The following is a 17,141-nucleotide window of genomic DNA, read 5'->3' as shown; positions in this document are numbered from 1 at the left end:
TATGAATTCCCGGGCTCTTGAAGTTATAGTGACCATAAGAAACATGGCTGCCACTTTGCCCTTACCTTTCCAGCCTCATTTTCCCCTTTATTCGCGATAGCTTGAAGTCTTCGTGCCCTAAGTTGTAATGCCGGACAAAATCTGTTGGGCAACCTGTATGGGTACCAAAGCAACAGTTTGCCATAAATTCCGTTCATCTCAAGCGGAAGTGAGGAAGTTTAGCGGAAAGAGGTATACATTTTTTTAAGGTTAGGGAAAAAACCGCTCGTTATTTTAGCAGTCTTCTTAATTCTGTAGCTGAGCCTGTTTGGCTGGCTCAATAACAATCTATTATTGTACTGTACAACTATTGCCCAATTTGGGCTATATTGGGTTTGGGATTTCTAAAAATATCATTATCACCATTTTATTTTTTTATGCCGCCTTTCTGCAGTTAAAAACCATGTCGTGGGTGGCTTACAACATGAAAAGAATTACATAATTACAAAAGTGAGTATACTTGTAAACAGTAAATAAAGCGCATCAAAAAGTACACAACAAAACTGAACAATGTCCACATAAATCATAAGAAGATCTAAACACAGCTACAAAAAGTTACTATCAATAAGAGCAAAAAAAGAAAACAACCCCCCAAACAATAACTCTGCCAAAGAGTATGTATATTTGTATATTTATTTATAAGGTTATTAATAAAGATATCTGATAAAATTTAAATATGAAAATTTAGAGTTCTGGGTAGATTGGGAAGCAAATGCATATTTTGAAACCTGCAGAATTTCACGATTTCTAGCTTAGCCTTCTAGGTCTGTAGCTGGAGTGGGTGGATGGATGAAGTCTCCTCCCCCCCCCCCCCCCCATTTTTGTTTTTATTGCAAATAATTAAATCAACAGGGAAGGTCTTTGTTTTTCCTTCTTAAAGATCCTACTTTTGTTTCTCTCAGGCCAGCAAGTCTCCAGGCACAAAAAATAATGTGGGTGTGTGGGTGTGTCTGATCACCCACCTTAAGCCAATCAGAACTGTGCTTCTTCAAATCTGTTTACCTACCTTATTTCTTCCCTAGCTGGCTTGTCTCCTGAGACAGACAGGTGCCAACAATCTAGCTTGCAGCAGTGTGTGAGAGAGATGTTGGAAGACAGAAAGAGAGAGAAAAGATTTGTTTTTATTTCATTTCATGGCCACAAGGCAGAGGGCAGGGGGAGACCTTTCCACATGCTTCCTTTCGGGAGGACAAATTGGCGACACTTTTTTCTCCTTTGCTATTGGGGGGGGGGCTTCCTCCCCCCCCCCTTACTTGAAGGGCAACAGGGAATGCGGAGGGAATATGACTGCAGCAGAAAAATGAGGGGCTTTTTGTTGTTAGTCGCCCTGACTTCAGCATACCGTATTTAGAAGTAGACTTGTTTCTGAACGTGGTTGTTCCTTATAATGTATGGATATTGTTCCTTCTTCAAGTTCAGAGGCAGTCTGTCTCTGAATATCCCGCTTAGGGCTTCATTGTGCATCTGATTACCATTGTGGGAAGCAGGATGCTGAAATCGATGGACCTTTGGCATGATCCGGCACAGCTGCTCTTTTATTCAAAGGGATCCCAACCCCTTTTTAAATAAAAGATTGCTCCCTTTCCATCCAGTTTCTTCAGTCCGGTTTATTTTTATCTGTGCTAACCTGCAAACACATTTCAAGCTGGCCTGATACTAGACTTTGGGGGGGGGGAGTGGTTAAAAGGAGGGTGACTGTTTATCTGCTAATTAGTGAGCATCATTTGATTATTCTTTTGAGTATAGCTAAGGCTGTTTGTTATGATTTATATGGTGGGTGTGTTGTTTGCTCATAAATGTTATGTTAGACAATATACTGTTGGATAGCATTATTCCTCCTGCTGTTTCTTCTTCCCTTACGGTAGAGTGCGTGTGTGCACGCGCGAGCTTATTGCTGTAAGTCACTTGGAGATCTTCAGTTGGCAAACTTAAGTTTAATAAATAAAGATAATAAAAACTAGGGAGAGAAAACTCTGTGCAACTAGAAGCATCTTAAAAGTGTTTGCATGCATAGTATTTTTGGCAATGGATGCATTATGATGTAATGAATGCATAAATTCCAAAACTTACATCAATAGGTGTCTACCTTAATTTCTTAATCATAATACAGTGGTACCTCGGTTTACATACCCTTCAGGTTACATACGCTTCAGCTTACAGACTCCGCTAACCCAGAAATAGTACCTCGGGTTAAGAACTTTGCTTCAGGATGAGAACAGAAATCGTACAGCGGCAGCAACAGGAGACCCCATTAGCTAAAGTGGTGCTTCAGGTTAAGAACAGTTTCAGGTTAAGAATGGACCTCCGGAATGAATTAAGTACTTAACCCGAGGTACCACTGTACAGTGGTACCTCTGGTTGCGAACGGGATCTGTTCCAGAGGCCCGTTCACAACAAAAAAAGAACACAACCTGCAGCGGCGTATCTGCGCACGCGTGGGTTGTGATTCGCCGCTTCTGCGCTTGCATGTGATGTCATTTTGCGCATCTGCACATGTGCAAGCAGCAAAACCCAGAAGTAACCTTTTCTGGTACTTCTGGGTTGCTGCGGGACGTAACCTGAAATAACATAACATGAAGCAAATGTAACACGAGGTATGACTTTACCTTGCTCATCTGACTGGGTTCCACTCTGGCTGGCTTCCAGCACATAAAAAGGCAATAAAATGTCAAACATTAAAAATTTACTGATACAGGGCTGAAGGCAATCCTGCCTTCCATCTTACATGGATGTTTTCCCCTTGTCCATAAAAGACGTGTAAAGAATAATTGAGTTTTCTTTATAGGAGACAATTGTACTCTGTTCACTCTCCTAAGCGCTGCTGGGATGCAAACAGCAAGTTAAAACTTGCAGTCTCACTAAGCCAAAATGTTACCAGCTGCTGCCCTTGCCTGCTTTGAAGTGTTTTTGCATAGGGCATGTTATCCATCTGAACCATGAAGCACAAGTTAACATGCATTGTTACTGTTATTATTGAAAAATGGGTAAATTGATAAATCACAGTGATGGCCAAACTTGGCCCTCCAGCTGTTTTGGGACTACAACTCCCATCATCCCTAGCTAACAGGACCAGTGGTCAGGGATGATGGGAACTGAAGTCCCAAAACAGCTGGAGGGCCAAGTTTGGCCATCACTGGATAAATGGAATGAATGCTGTTAGCAGCTCAGTTGCTAGAGCATGAGATTCTGAATCTCGGGGTCAAGGGTTTGAGCCCCACATTGGGCAAAAAGATTCCTGCATTGCAGGGAGTTTGTGTAGATGATCCTTCCAACACTGCAATTCTATGAATCTCATCAGAAAGGTGTCGCCAAGCGTCTAGCCCAGGCATAGGCAAACTCGGCCCTCCAGATGTTTTGGAACTACAATTCCCATCATCCCTGACCACTGGTCCTGCTAGCTAGGGATGATGGGAGTTGTAGTCCCAAAACATCTGGAGGGCCGAGTTTGCCTATGCCTGGTCTAGAAGACGCGCAGCACCAGCTGCTGCAGGCAACTCTCTTTTATGACTTGGGATTCCGCTCTGCGTCTCTCTCTCTCTCTCTGGCCGCGGTAGTCACATGTCCAGCCTTCATGTCTTTGATCCCACCCTCGTTGCCAGAGAGAGAGGCAAGGGAGGAAACAAAACGGGGGGGGGGGAGGGGAACCTGTCGGCGAGCAGGAGAGCAACAAGCAAACAGGAAAAAGCGGAACTCGGATTCCGAGCTGTTGCCGGGACGCGTAAAGGGGCAACAGGGAGGACTCGTGATTAAGTGCCGGTTCTGTTCCAAGGTGGGGTTCAGCACGCTCTCCTCCCACTTGAGGGGCTTTCTTCGACTCGTATCGGTGATGATTGTTTTTCCCCAGGTATGTGAGCGGCGGAAAGATCAGCTCCGTTTTTTTTAAACCTTCCTGTAAGCAGGTGGGAAGCTTGTCCGGGGCCATTTCGAAAAGGCATTTCTGTGCGTAAAGACGCACGGGGCGGGCGCGGGGAACTGGGGCTCAAACATCCAGGCCGGCCCGAGATCTTTGTGGGGCTCCCCGTGACCTATGGCGGGCTTGCGGATGCTTTCCTGTCTATTATTATTGTGTGGTGCCCTAATTCATCCCCGCGCATTGAGGGCGAGGTGGGGTGACGGAAGCTGCTGATTCCGAGGAAAATAATAGGGGTGTGTTATGCCGGAAACTAATCTCCGGTTAACTGAGGCGGAGAAGAGAGAGCAGGCGCGGGAGACACGAGGATTAAAATTTCCGAGTTTGGAAATAAAGGCGGTCTGCATTCGGGGAAGGAAGAGGCCGAGGCTGCCACTCGAATGGTTTAGCCCTGGGGAACAGTCAGAGATGGGACTTAATGTCTGCAGGTACAACTTCATTCTATCTTCTTGAAATAGCTGCCCTGCCTTTCCAGCGTGAGTTTTCTTTAATCTTCTGCAATGGCATTGTTTGTTACATGAATCTCTTTAACCATGGCCACGGAAGCCACAGGATTTCTGCAAAACTCCTACCAGCTGAGCTCTGCCAGATCAAAATGAAGGCACGCTCAGGATTGTTTTCTCTCTTCCAAGTAGTTTTGTGGGGCAGGAGCAAGCGTTTCCCTTGTCCTGCCCCTCTATGGGCAGTGCATTCACTTCTAGAGGGGCTGTCATGGCGTAAGAAACACTTCTTTCAAAAGAGACAGCTCTGACAGCCGTGGCAGCTGCCTGGCGATGTTTCATAACACCACTCTAAGGTTGGAGGAGAGGCCAGCTGGTGATACTTGTGATTACCCTGCCCCATTCTCCTTTGCTTGACCTTACCTGTGTAAACTACCTTTAATACCATGTGATCAATGACCTTACACTGGTGTAAGGGGGTTGGCTAACGTCTCGTCTTTAGTGAAGTATGCCCAATACTTCGTTTCCTGTGGCAGTTCAAAAAACAAAATTGCACAACTACATAAAACAAATGTATAAAAACCTTTGTCTAAAAAGAAAGCTCTGCTTGAGTAGGGGGAACCTAACCAGGCCCGCTGGGAAGTCTCATCCTATAGAACCATAGACCTGCAGAGATGGAAGGGATCCTGAGGATCATTTAGTCCAAACCCCTTCAAGGCAGGAATATGCAGCTATCCCATACAGGAATCGAACCTGCAACCTAGGCATGATCAGCACTTTGCTCTAACCAACTGAGCCATCTAGCCTGGGAAAATTCTAACACATTCTTTTCTTCGAGGATTAGGATTATCACATAATCAACTTTAAACCACACACACACACACACACACACACACACACAAAACAACTTCATGAACAGGCCTTTCTGGTTCCAGGCAGGCATCTATGATAGTTTACATTTTAATCCTGCTCGTCAGCCAAAACAAAACAAAAATAGCCTCCAGAAAAACTTAGAAATCGCTACAAACACGCTCAGGAACCAAGAAGACAAAAACTTCAGGAAAGAATGGGGGGGATTATAATTTATTTAGGAGACCGCTGTAAGCAGATGAAAACATTAGCAGGGTTTTAATATCGCTTGTAATGTAACAAATATTTCAGACCACATGGACAGATACAAAATATAGATTATGAAATAATGTGCAGTTGAAAATGTTAACAATAAGACCCATGCAAGGGATGGTGGGAAGGTCTCAGGATTCAGAGTACTGTAATCTCTATATACGGATGTGTACTTGGTATTGTTATAAATTTACATTTGCATAAAAACAATTGGGGGGGGGATCACTACAAACAGGACAGCCAGCAGCCTCAGATGTTTAATCTTAAAAGGTGTAGCGCAAAAGATTGCCCTACCCCAGATGTTCTCACGCGCCCACTTTGATTGGTGGAACTCACACTTTTATACGATCCACACAATACCCGCACCGTAAGAACGGAGTCATTCAGTACGGCTGCAGTGGCACTTTGTAACTCTCTGCCTATAGATATCAGGCTGGTGCCTTCACTATTCTTTTTGGTCCCTGCTGAAGACATTGCTAATTTCGAGAAGCCTACCCAGATGTTTAGAAAGTTTGTACGAGTTTGGTCTATTCTGATCTGGTTTCAGCATTTTGTATGTTTAAAATTATAGCTCTGCATTTTTTTTTAGTGGTCATCTTATTGTTTAATCTTTTTTTGTGAACTGCTTTGAGGTTCTATCCTACAAGCAAGCAGTATAATAAATTTCATGAAATAAACAAATAAAATAAATAACAGAAAAAACGTACTGGGAAAAGGAGAGAGCATAAACCAGACATAGGCAAACTCGGCCCTCCAGATGTTTCAGGACTAAAGTTCCCATCATCCCTGACCGCTGGTCCTGTTAGCTAGGGATCATGGGAGTTGTAGTCCCAAAACATCTGGAGGGCCGAGTTTGCCTATGCCTGGCATAAACAAACTCAGATGCAAGGTTTTGGTGACAGGCTCTTTTAATAGGCAACTGGGGAGGGAAAGCTCAAAGAGTGGAGGCATGGAAAACAGCTGGGGTCTCAGCTGGAGCAACAGAGTGGCCTTGCACTCCTTTCCTTCCTTCCTCTGCTGCAGCCTGGCTTCTCAGCAGAGATTGTGGTGGCCCCTCGTCTTTTTGTACCTTCACTTCTGAATCAGCCTGATCTGATGCGACGCAATCCACAAATGTTGTTTCTCCCCCCTCCCCCTCCTCTCTTCACAGATCTGACCCTAGCAATTCAGCTCTGTTACCCAACCGGAAGACCCTCCTGCCCCGAGGAATGGCCTGAGGCATGAGCCCGGGACCCCCTGGAAGTGGCCGCCATGCTGCCGCGAGGACTGCAGCCTTTTGGGAGGCTGTGCCGCTGGTCCAGCCCCTTCCTGCAGCTCCTTGCCTTGACGGCGGTGACGTTCGTCGTGCTGGCGCCCCTGACTTGCCACCACCTCCTTCACTCTTACTACTACCTGCGGCGCTGGTACCTGAGCCCCATGAGCCAAGACTTCCTCCGGCAGAACCAGGAGGACGGCCTGAGAGCCCTCCACTACTTTGAGAGGCTGCGGGTGCACAATGCCTCTGAGCCGGCGCCCGGCGAGGCCCGCCGGACGGGCTTGCTCATCACCATCATCACCGTGCAGCGGCAACCCGAGTTCCACTACGTCCTCCAGGTGGCGTCTCGCTTCCACAGCCTGCTCCGCCAGTGCGGGGCCCCTTGCCGGCGCCATCAGATCTTGCTCTGCAATGTGGAGGCCGACCCCAGCAGCCATGCGGACGCCCAGCTGCTGGCCGGCTTCTTTGGCGTGGCGAACCGCTACGGCAGCCGGCAGGCTCCGGAGCCGTCACTGAACCAGTTTGAGAAGGAGAAGCGGGATTACGCCTACTGCCTGGAGAAGTCGCTGCAGGACTACGACCCGGAACACGTGCTGCTGGTGGAAGACGATGCCGTCCCAGAGGATGAGATCTTCCCGGTGTTGAACCACCTCTTACAGGTCCGCTTCTCCAAGCCCCACCTCCGAGACGCCCTCTACGTGAAGCTCTACCACCCCGAGAGACTGCAGCGCTACCTCAACCCGGAGCCCATGAGGATCCTGGAGTGGCTCGGAGTGGGCATGCTGGGCGGCTCGCTGCTGGGGTTCGCGTATGCCTGGGCGGCCGGCCGCCCCAGCCCCAGCTGGCCCATCGCTCTGTTTTTCGCCCTGTACAGCATGCTGCTGGTGGAGCTGGTTGGGCGTCACTACCTCCTGGAGCTGCGCCGCCTGGCCCCGCCCCTCTACAACGTCGTGCCTGCCACCGAGTGCTGCACCCCTGCCATGCTGTTCTCTGCCCCTTCTGCCCGCCGCGCGCTGGGCTACCTGAAGAAGCTGCGCTGCCAGTCGGGTTTCGCCAAAGACACGGCCCTGTACTCGCTGCTGCGCACCAAGGGCGAGCGGGCCTTCGTGGTGGAGCCCAACCTGGTCAGGCACGTGGGGATGTTTTCAAGTCTCAGGGTAAACATCAATCCCAAGCTGCTTTGACTCCTCAGGTGTACGAAGAGCTGGAGCAGAGGGAGTCGCGAATTCTCCGCGGCACTTTAGCAGAAATGCTCAGAGTTCCAGGTTCTTCAGTGCAGTGTGTTTATTGTGAGCTATATATACAAATATCTGCAGGCTATAATACACGAGCAGTTCGTACAGTCAAACAGAGTACCTGGCTGCACCTTAAGGCAAATAGGAAAACCTTTCTATCTCTCCCTCTCTGACCACACTCTTCTACACCACCCCTTTACTGCTGGATGGGTTTCCCTTTTAAACCGAGGACAGCCAATCAACTGTCAGCACATTACCGCTGACCCAGCACTTCCATAGAAAGTATTGCAGGCTGATTGTATCAGCTAGCAAACTCAAGCCTGCAGACTTACTATCTCTCACAGCATTCTGTGAATCCGGACAGAGGAACCGGAAGCCCCTGGGTGAGGTCTGTTCCCAGACTGCCAGGGCGGGGGCTGAAGGCTTCTCATGAAATGCACGAGACAAACATGTGGAGGAAAATGCTGTAGATGAGCCTTCCCCTGCCCCTAAGACGCTAGTTTTCTACTGGTTGGGAGGGCATATGGCCTAATTAGCCCCCCCCTCTCCCCATGCCTCCATGATGGTGGTGGTGATGGTGATGTAGGCAATGGTGATGTACCCCACCTTTCCCCTGGCCCAGACTCAAGGCAGCTTTGGCCATCCCATATTGGGTCTGGTGTGGGGCAAGTAATGATGGGGCTGGGTTAGTGGGGAGGGTAAGCTGACTAGCAGCACCTGCAAAGCCCCATGCATGGTGCAAGCGCCAACACTCAGCTGGTTGGTGGTGGTTGAAGAGAACCATGCAGGTTGCTTTGAAGGCCCGATGATTGGCCACTTGCCGGGGCTTCAAAGCACCATGCACCAAGGTGGTGAAGATGGATCGCCTGATGTCATTTTGACATCGAGTGATGTCAGGTGATAAGGTGGCCCTGCCCACCTATGAAACTTGGCCAGTGGGGAAGGTCAGGATCCAACCCGCCAGCTGGATCCAATCCCCATCCCTGGTGCAAGGCGAAAAGGGGGAGATGCACGAGGAGTCAGAAATAGTGCAGTCCAGCAATAGCTGTGTCACATGGGGTTTCTGCTCATTTCTTGGTGCTCTCGGCAGATAAATACTAGGACTGCACAAAGCTCAACAATGAGATGAAGATTGCAAAGGTGTTACTTTTTATAAACTCTTTAAAATAGCTTTATATCCTCTACAATAAACTATTTTTAAGAGACACTTTCCCTTCAATGAGAACTCCTATCTGTTGTATTTTTAGAAGACAGAACTATTTTGTAAACAGCTTTAGCCTATATCAAAAACAATATAATTTTCCAGAAAGAGGGTGCGTTCACCTTTGTCTTAATATCTGTTTTGTTTGTTATGTCATTCTTTCATTGAGCGTCTCGCCCACTAGCAGTATCTACATCATCATCATAAACTTTATTTCACTAGCCAGGCACTGCAAATACAATAAACCACGGTCGCATCTCCTAGAAATCATTTGTTGGGTACGATAGAATAGAAGGGGGTTCTCAGGTAGAATGTGCCAGCTTAAATGTCCGAATCTCCTTTGCAATTGACCACTGTTTTATCTAGTTCTTTTCTCTTGATCTTCTTAGCTGCCAATGCATACAGTGCTGCTTTATAAGTTACAAAGTCATCAGTATCACTCAGCAGCCATTTCACCTTTCCACCCTGTTTGAGTGTGTTCCATTAGCAAGCAGGGGTTTTATAAATCAATCTCTTGGTTCTATATATAGCGGGCATTGCAATATACACTCCCCCTTGGAGTGTCTCCCCACTTGGTCCCGCCCCGATCCTCTGTGCTCGCCCTCGGACTGAGACTCATCCCATATTCTGTCCAAGTTCCAGAGAACTACTTGGCTACACGATCTCCCTCATCTGCTTCTGTAACTTCGGCAGTCTTTTCCCCCTGCTCTCTTTTCCCTTACTCTTTCCTTGTGCTCCTTACTTCCCTCCCCTCATTGGTATATCATTTGAAACGCTGACTTTCCCACCTGTTTTTTCTTCTTTTTTCCTTTTTTAAAATTATTTTTTTATCTCCTCCTTGAGCTTCCCCTCTGTTGGTTTTTTAATTTTTGTGTGTGTCTGTGGTTCTCCCCTAATTGTGTGATATACAATGCCACACGAGATCAGCTGCTTGGCCGTGATTGGAGTGAGATATCCAACTGAGGAGTCTCACGGAAGAGAAAAGAATTAAGACTCGGAAGGCTAATAAGGCGCCACCGTGTGGGAACAAAGGAAAATTACATCAGAAGAAATCAACGGGAGGAACAGAGGAATCCAGCAGTTTAACTTAGTGACCTTTAAGGGGGGAAGAGCTTTCAATAATTAGTTAATATAAGTTGACTTATAAAATGAAAAGGGGGGTGGGAACGCCAGCAGAAAGGAGGCCATCTAGACAAGAAGATGGGAAGGAGGGGAGGGAAATTAAGGATTATGATAGTCTGATGGCCGAAATAAGGAAAGAATTTAAACATAATGAATATTATATTGAGAAAAAACTATTGGAAGTACAGGATACATTGGATAAGAGATTGGAAGGGGAGGTGGGAGAATTAACAGGAAAAGTTAAAGATTTATCGGCAAGAGCCAAAGCACTAGAGGATTCAATGAAAAGGGTGCAAAAGGATACGAAGGACAGTAAGAAAGATTTGGACAGGATTAAAATAGAGGTTAAGGAGACAAATTCAGGAGAAGAAAGGGAAGAGGAAGAGACAGACGACAAAGAACAGTAGACCTAACCCAGACTCGACAACTCACTAACCGCATATAATTTATGGCCTTAAAAATACTGTCTTGGAACGTGAATGGGCTTAACAATAAAAATAAAAGGAATCAGATTGCTCATATATTATTGAAAAAGAACCTTGATTTAATCTGCTTACAAGAGACTCATGTAACAAGAAAACACAAGAGAATCTTGAGTAATAAGAGATTAGGGTTGGACTTTGTGGCGTCAGATAAGGTGAAGAAAAGAGGAGTGGTATTATACATAAAAGAAAAATTCGACCCAAAATTATTATATAAAGAGGAACAAGGGAGAATGATAGTAGTACAGATTACGTTCCAAGGAGTAAAAATAATTGTCGCCGGAATATATGCGCCTAATGATAAAAAATCGGCTTTCTTCTCTGAATTAGGCAATAAGTTACTAGAGTGGATGGACCAAAAAATGATATTGATGGGGGACTTTAATGGAGTGGTGTTGCCAAATTTAGATAGATCAACAAAAAAGCAAGAGATGAAGGATGGCAAGTTACCCCAAACGTTTTTCGATTTGGTCGATAACATGGGATTAATTGATGCTTGGAGATTTAAAAATCCTACTACAAAACAGTATACTTTCTTCTCAAACCCAAATCAGAGTTGGGGGAGAATAGTTTATATTTGGATATCGAAGGAATTGACACAGAGTCTAAGCAAATCTGAAATCCTCCCACAAACTATATCCGATCATAATCCAGTATTTATAGAGATAAAGGGTAAAGACGTCAGAGCAGTCAGATGGAGAATGAATGAGTATCTATTTAATGATCAAAAGATAGTAAGCAAGGCAAAAGAAACAATTGAAGAATACTTTAAGTGGAACTTAAACAAAGGGACGGCTATAGAAACGGTTTGGGATGCAGGAAAGGCTGTTATGAGGGGCTTCCTAATTCAGAAAAATAGCCACTTAAGAAAAGGAAAAGAGAAAAAGAAAGAGGAGATTCTAACACAGCTTATGGAGAATGAAAGACAGTTAACTATTAAACCAGGAGAGGAGACAATAAAACAAAATATAAAGATATTACAAGCTCGGTTTTCTATGATAGTAAACCAGGAAATTGAGTGGAGAATTAAAATGATGAAACAAAAAAGCTTTGAATCAGCTAATAAAATAGGGAAGTATCTGGCTTGGCAAATAAGAGAAAGGAAAAAACAAAATACGATTTGCAAGATAAGGGACGGATAAAGGATAGTGGAAGATCCAAAAGAAATAAAAAGGATATTTCAGAAATATTATAAGGACTTATATAAGTGAGAGGAGGAAACAGAGCATGAGATAGAGCACTATCTGGAAAAACATCATTTACAACAGATTGCTATGGAAGAAAAAGAGCTATTAAACCAGATGATTACAGAGGAAGAGATTAGGAAGGCAATAAAAAAAATGAAAATAGGAAAAAGTGTCGGGGCCGGATGGCTTACCGGCCAAATATTATAAAACATTAAGTGACCAACTATGTCCAATATTATGTGAAGTGATGAATAACACCCTAAAAGAAGGAAGGATTCCGAACACCTGGAAGGAAGCCTACATTACTTTAATCCCTAAAAAAGATGTGGATGCCCTAGAGGTGAAAAACTACAGGCCGATTTCGTTATTGAATAACGACTATAAACTGTTCGTGGATGTAATGGCAGAAAGATTTTAAAAAGTATTAAGTAGAAGAATCCACAAAGATCAAACGGGCTTCCTACCGGGGAGACAACTAAAGGACAATGTAAGAAATGTGATAGATATTATTGAATACCTGGAAAGCAGAATAGATAAGCAGGCGGCCTTGATATTTATTGATGCCGAAAAGGCATTCGATAACGTCTCTTGGCATTTCTTGAAAGAAAATTTGAAAATTGCAAGTAGATAAATAGGTACCGCTCTGGTGGGAAGGTAAACGGCATTTCTGTGCGCTGCTCTGGTTCATCAGAAGCAGCTTAGTCATGCTGGCCACATGACCCAGAAGCTGTACGCCAGCTCCCTCGGCCAATAAAGCGAGATGAGCTCCGCAACCCCAGAGTTGGTCACGACTGGACCTAATGGTCAGGGGTCCCTTTACCCTAAAGGATCTAGAGATGTTTTCTTTAAGAGCGGAGGCACCACTGCTTCCTTCAACTCCCCTGGGAAAGTCCCCGTGCCAAGGGACTGATTGATGATCTCAACTAGAGGGGCCCCACACCTCGTCTGGATGACATTCCTGTTACTATTTAACAGTTGACTTCAGATGATGATGATGATTTACTAACTTGCAATTTCTCCCAAGTTTTTACTTATCAGTTCCTGACTTCTTGGTCATTGCTCTGTAGTGGGAGCATGGAATTCTTCCATCAGCTGGGAAGCCTTTAACTATTAATTGCAGAGTTGGTTGCAAATTTTGCAAAGCACAGCTCATGAGCTGCGCAGAGAGAAGAATTTGCCTGCAGCAACATCCACCTGAGATGAATCGGAACTTGCATCTAGCCAATTGCTAGGGTCTGCCATTTTCAGATATGTACTTTTAATCGGCTGATCTCAAAGGTCTGAGATGGAGTAGAGGTTTGGCATGAGAAAGGCCACATTAATGAAGAGCAATTGTGATTATTAATTAATAGCAGCAGAGGCTAATGGACTTTGAAACAGATTTGCAAGGGACAAGAGGACACAGCAAGGTGAGAGCCACGTTATGAGGGAATGGGAAAAGCTTCATATTAATAGTAAACTAGATCAGAGTAGTACTTTAACACTGAGCAGGCCAGGTGCACACTTTCTATGCTCCGCTGACACTCTGCTTTCACGTGCACAGACAGACATGTACAATATTATTTCTCTACCTCACAAATAGCCATTAAGGTAGACTTTCTGTGAATCACAGACTGCTGCTCTGGGAGCTGGGAGCCTTCTCTGGCATAGCTGAGATTTTGTCTGCATGTTGACTAGACTAGGAGAGAGCAGACAAGAAGAAGGGGTTTTAGCTTGGTGGCAAGAGTATCTGCTTCATATGTAGTATGTCCCAGGTTCAGGTAGGGCTGGGAATTTTTCCTGTCTGAAATCCTGGCATCCTTGCCAGTCACTTTTAGACAGAGCTGAGCTAGGTGGGCCAACAACTCACTACAAAGTCCTACGTGATATCAAAGGACAAACTGGAAAACATTTCATTTTGAGGTGAGCTAGCTTGCCTGGTGAGGTGGCAAGCAAGTAAACCTGCTCATTGGTGATTCTCTAATTATGAATTTCCCATATAGCAGAGTCGCCAAGTGTCCCCATTTTCCAGGGACAGTCTCGGATTTACAGAAGCCATCTCAGTTTTTGATTTGATCTCAGAATGTCCCGCTTTTCCTTAGAATGTCCCTATTTTCACTGGAGAAATGTTGGAGGGTATGGAGTTATACAACCCCTGAGCCAAGGAGATAAGTAGCTATGCAACCTTTAGAAGACATCTGAAGGGAGCTCTGTAGAGGGGAGTTTTTATGTTCAATGTTTTATATATGTTGGAAGCCACCCAGAATGGCTGGAGCAACCCAGTCAAGTGGGCAGGGAAGAAGAATGTTGGGGCCATTTGTCACTACGCTTTTTGGAAATGTCTTGTTCTATGCCATCACACTTCCCCCCCCTCCTGAATTTGATGATTTTCAGTCTTGGCTGTGCATTTAGATGTTAACGGGTGGGATTAATTTGTCCTGGCATGCTGCTCTCCCTTAGGGTGTCAATTAAAGTCTTCATAAGCGCTCACTCCAGGAAGCCAAGTTAGTAGTCCTGTTGTTCTTTTCCTCCAGCTATTCATACCTCCTTCTGTGGCTTGTTTTTCCTGCTGGGGTGTGGTGACTCTTCAAAGGAGAAGCATGATGAAGAAAGTCAAAACTCTTAGGCAGAGGCATTGCACACCAACATGGGAGTGTTTGAGAGTGCCAAGAAACATGTGTTGGTGGCTCATGGTTTAAACCAATACTCACCAAATAGGCAGAACCATGTATGCTTTGTAGGAAAGCATTTAAAATTTAGGTGCCAGATTCACCACTGAGAAAAATTGAACTCAGCCGCATAATTAAGAAAATTTAGATCTATGCAAACTTTACCATTTTGCATAATTTATTCTGGTTGTGCTAGACGTAGAAAAAAGGATACTGTTATGCAGGACACTGAAGTCGAAACCCTAGCCATCAGGAATTTTGCCATCTCTTTAAGTTGCATGCATATCTAAATTGCCACAAGGGCAAGAAGGTGGGCTGTTTTTAAATACAGTGGAACCTTGGTTCTTGAACTTAATCTGTTCCGGAATTCCGTTCGACTCCCGAAACATTCGAAAACCAAGGTGCAGCTTCTGATTGGCGCAGGCGTCCTGGAAACAATGTTAAATAAGTTGGAGTTCTTGTTATTAAGAAAAAAGCACACCAAGAACTCTGACCAAGATAGGTTTCAATAGTGGGAGTGGTCCCTACTCGCAAATCAATAGTCAGTTGTAACAAAAACTAATCCATTCAAAAGTATGTATTCTGACAAGGATTACAAACTCAAGATACACGTTGATCTACCCACACTTAGCTGATGAAGGTGAATAGATCGAAACAGGGCCCTGTCCTGGCTTCTGATCCATAATTGACTTCTGACTTCTGCTCAATGATTGAAACTAAGATCATCACGTCAAATCTGACTATGGACTAACATAAACTTACCTCTATTCATAAACTCTTATCTCTAATTCTGTAACGAATTATTGTGTTATACATATCCTTATGAGTTTGAGTTTGTCATCTCTGTTTGAGTTTGTAATCTCAATTTGAGTTTGTAATCCTTGTCAGAATACATACTTTTGAATGGATTAGTTTTTGCCCCGGAAACAACAGTTGACAGCTGCATCAGATGTTCGGCTTCCGAAAAATGTTCAAAAACTGTAACACTTCCGGGTTTTTGGCGTTCAGGAGTGAATTGTTCGTCAAATAAGCCGTTCGAGAAACAAGGTTCCACTGTAATAATCCCTCCCTGAAATTCCACACCCAGTGCCATATTCTGCAGGTTTCCTGCACTCCCAGAGAATTGCAGTGACCATGCAACATGTCTTCTTGGACTTGAATACACAGAAGCGTCTTTAAAGATGAAAGTATCATTTTGATTGTGAAATGGCTGTTTACACCTGAGATGGAACAGACACGCCCACATCTCTTCAATAACTTGCTGGTTTAATTGCATATTAAAGGATATAAGGCACAATCAGCCACAGTTAAGCATGTTCACAGTCCTCTAATTTCATGTAGAAGATGAAACACATGATTTAAATTGTGTCCCCGTCCCGCCATGTTTTTAGATGCTTTGGTAGTTTTATCTTTTGTGTGTTTGCTGCGCTGGGCTCTTCTTGGAGGAAGATTTGGATATAAATCTAATAAATAAAAGTCTTTGTAGACAGGAATGAATAAACATTGCTGTTTCTTTCATGTCACTTGAAGCCAGCAGTTCACATGACAGCTGAAAGTTCTGCCTCTTGACTTAGCATGGGGAGAGAACCATCAGTGTTCTAGCAAACATTGCATCTCTCGATGGAAATGGGGTCTAATGTTCAAGGCCACTGAGCACTTAGGCTGTGTTTGAGAACAGGCTGGCTAAACAATCTCCAGGGCTCCTGGCTGTCCAGTGAATTGCAAATAATCAATGGGAGCTGCTTGTAGCACAGAGAAGCCTTGCAGAAAATAAAAGCCCTTATGCAATAGCTACACTGTTTTAACAAAACTCTTGTGAGAGATCCAAATATATTTTCTCCACCTGTTGTGAGTGAATTGCATTTCCCCAAAATGTGCATGTATTTCACTAAATGAGCATGCACTGGGAAGTGCCAATTAATTGTGCGATTTTACACATCACAAGTCACAATAGTGTTGTTGTTGTTGTTATTTATTTGATTTGACTTCTTGCTTGTCCTTCACTATACAGTCCTACACTGTTACAAAACAACAACAGCAACCCTAAATTCCTCTCTGCTTAGGCAAAGAGTCTTTCCTGAGACCGGCTAGAGGGGCTGGGAGCTGGGGGCACTGTTATACAGTGGTCCCGCTCCTTCCTCCTGGGCTGTGTCCAGAAAGTGGTGTTGGGGGATGAGTGTTCAGACCCCTGGGCTCTCACTTGTGGGATGCCTCAGGGTTCCGTCCTCTCCCCCATGCTTTTTAACATCTATATGAAGCTGCTGGTAGAGATCATCAGGGGGTTTGGGCTGGGTGTTCATCAGTATGCCCCGTGGAATGCCCTCTCATCAGATGTCAAGGAAATAAACAAGGAAACCAACAGGCATCCCTGTTTAGGGAAGTTTTTAAAGTTTGATGTTTTATTCTGTTTTTAATCTGTTGGGAGCTGCCCTGAGTGGCTGTGGAAACCCAGCCAGATGGGCGGGGTATAAATAAATTACTGTTGTTGTTGTTGTTTAAG

General features: G+C 44.7%; 1 protein-coding gene across 4 annotated transcripts; it reads left to right on the top strand.

The window, feature by feature from the left end:
* Positions 1-108: 108 nt before the first annotated feature.
* Positions 109-9,310, top strand: PGAP4 (post-GPI attachment to proteins GalNAc transferase 4). 4 transcript variants are annotated; one of them, XM_083481545.1, is made up of 3 exons: positions 130-231; positions 434-489; positions 6,662-9,310. In XM_083481545.1, the coding sequence occupies exon 3, from the start codon at positions 6,763-6,765 to the stop codon at positions 7,948-7,950; it is 1,188 nt and encodes a 395-aa protein (XP_083337671.1). In that variant the 5' UTR covers positions 130-231; positions 434-489; positions 6,662-6,762; the 3' UTR covers positions 7,951-9,310. The 4 variants fall into 4 exon arrangements, with proteins under 4 accessions (XP_083337673.1, XP_083337671.1, XP_083337670.1 ...); XM_083481547.1 differs by lacking the exon at positions 434-489 and having other exon boundaries at positions 109-231; XM_083481544.1 differs by lacking the exons at positions 130-231; positions 434-489 and adding an exon at positions 3,502-3,883.
* The last annotated feature ends 7,831 nt before the right edge of the window (positions 9,311-17,141 follow it).

Source organism: Podarcis liolepis (assembly GCF_965112155.1).
Source record: "Podarcis liolepis genome assembly, chromosome: 17".
In the NCBI taxonomy this organism is placed as follows: Eukaryota; Metazoa; Chordata; class Lepidosauria; order Squamata; family Lacertidae; genus Podarcis; species Podarcis liolepis.
The sequence above is the reverse complement of the archived record's forward strand: the minus strand, read 5'-3'. Positions and strand labels throughout refer to the sequence as shown.

Excerpts from the sequence above, each read along its gene's own strand:
- PGAP4 (XM_083481547.1), top strand. The coding sequence starts at position 6,763 with ATGCTGCCGCGAGGACTGCAGCCTTTTGGGAGGCTGTGCCGCTGGTCC.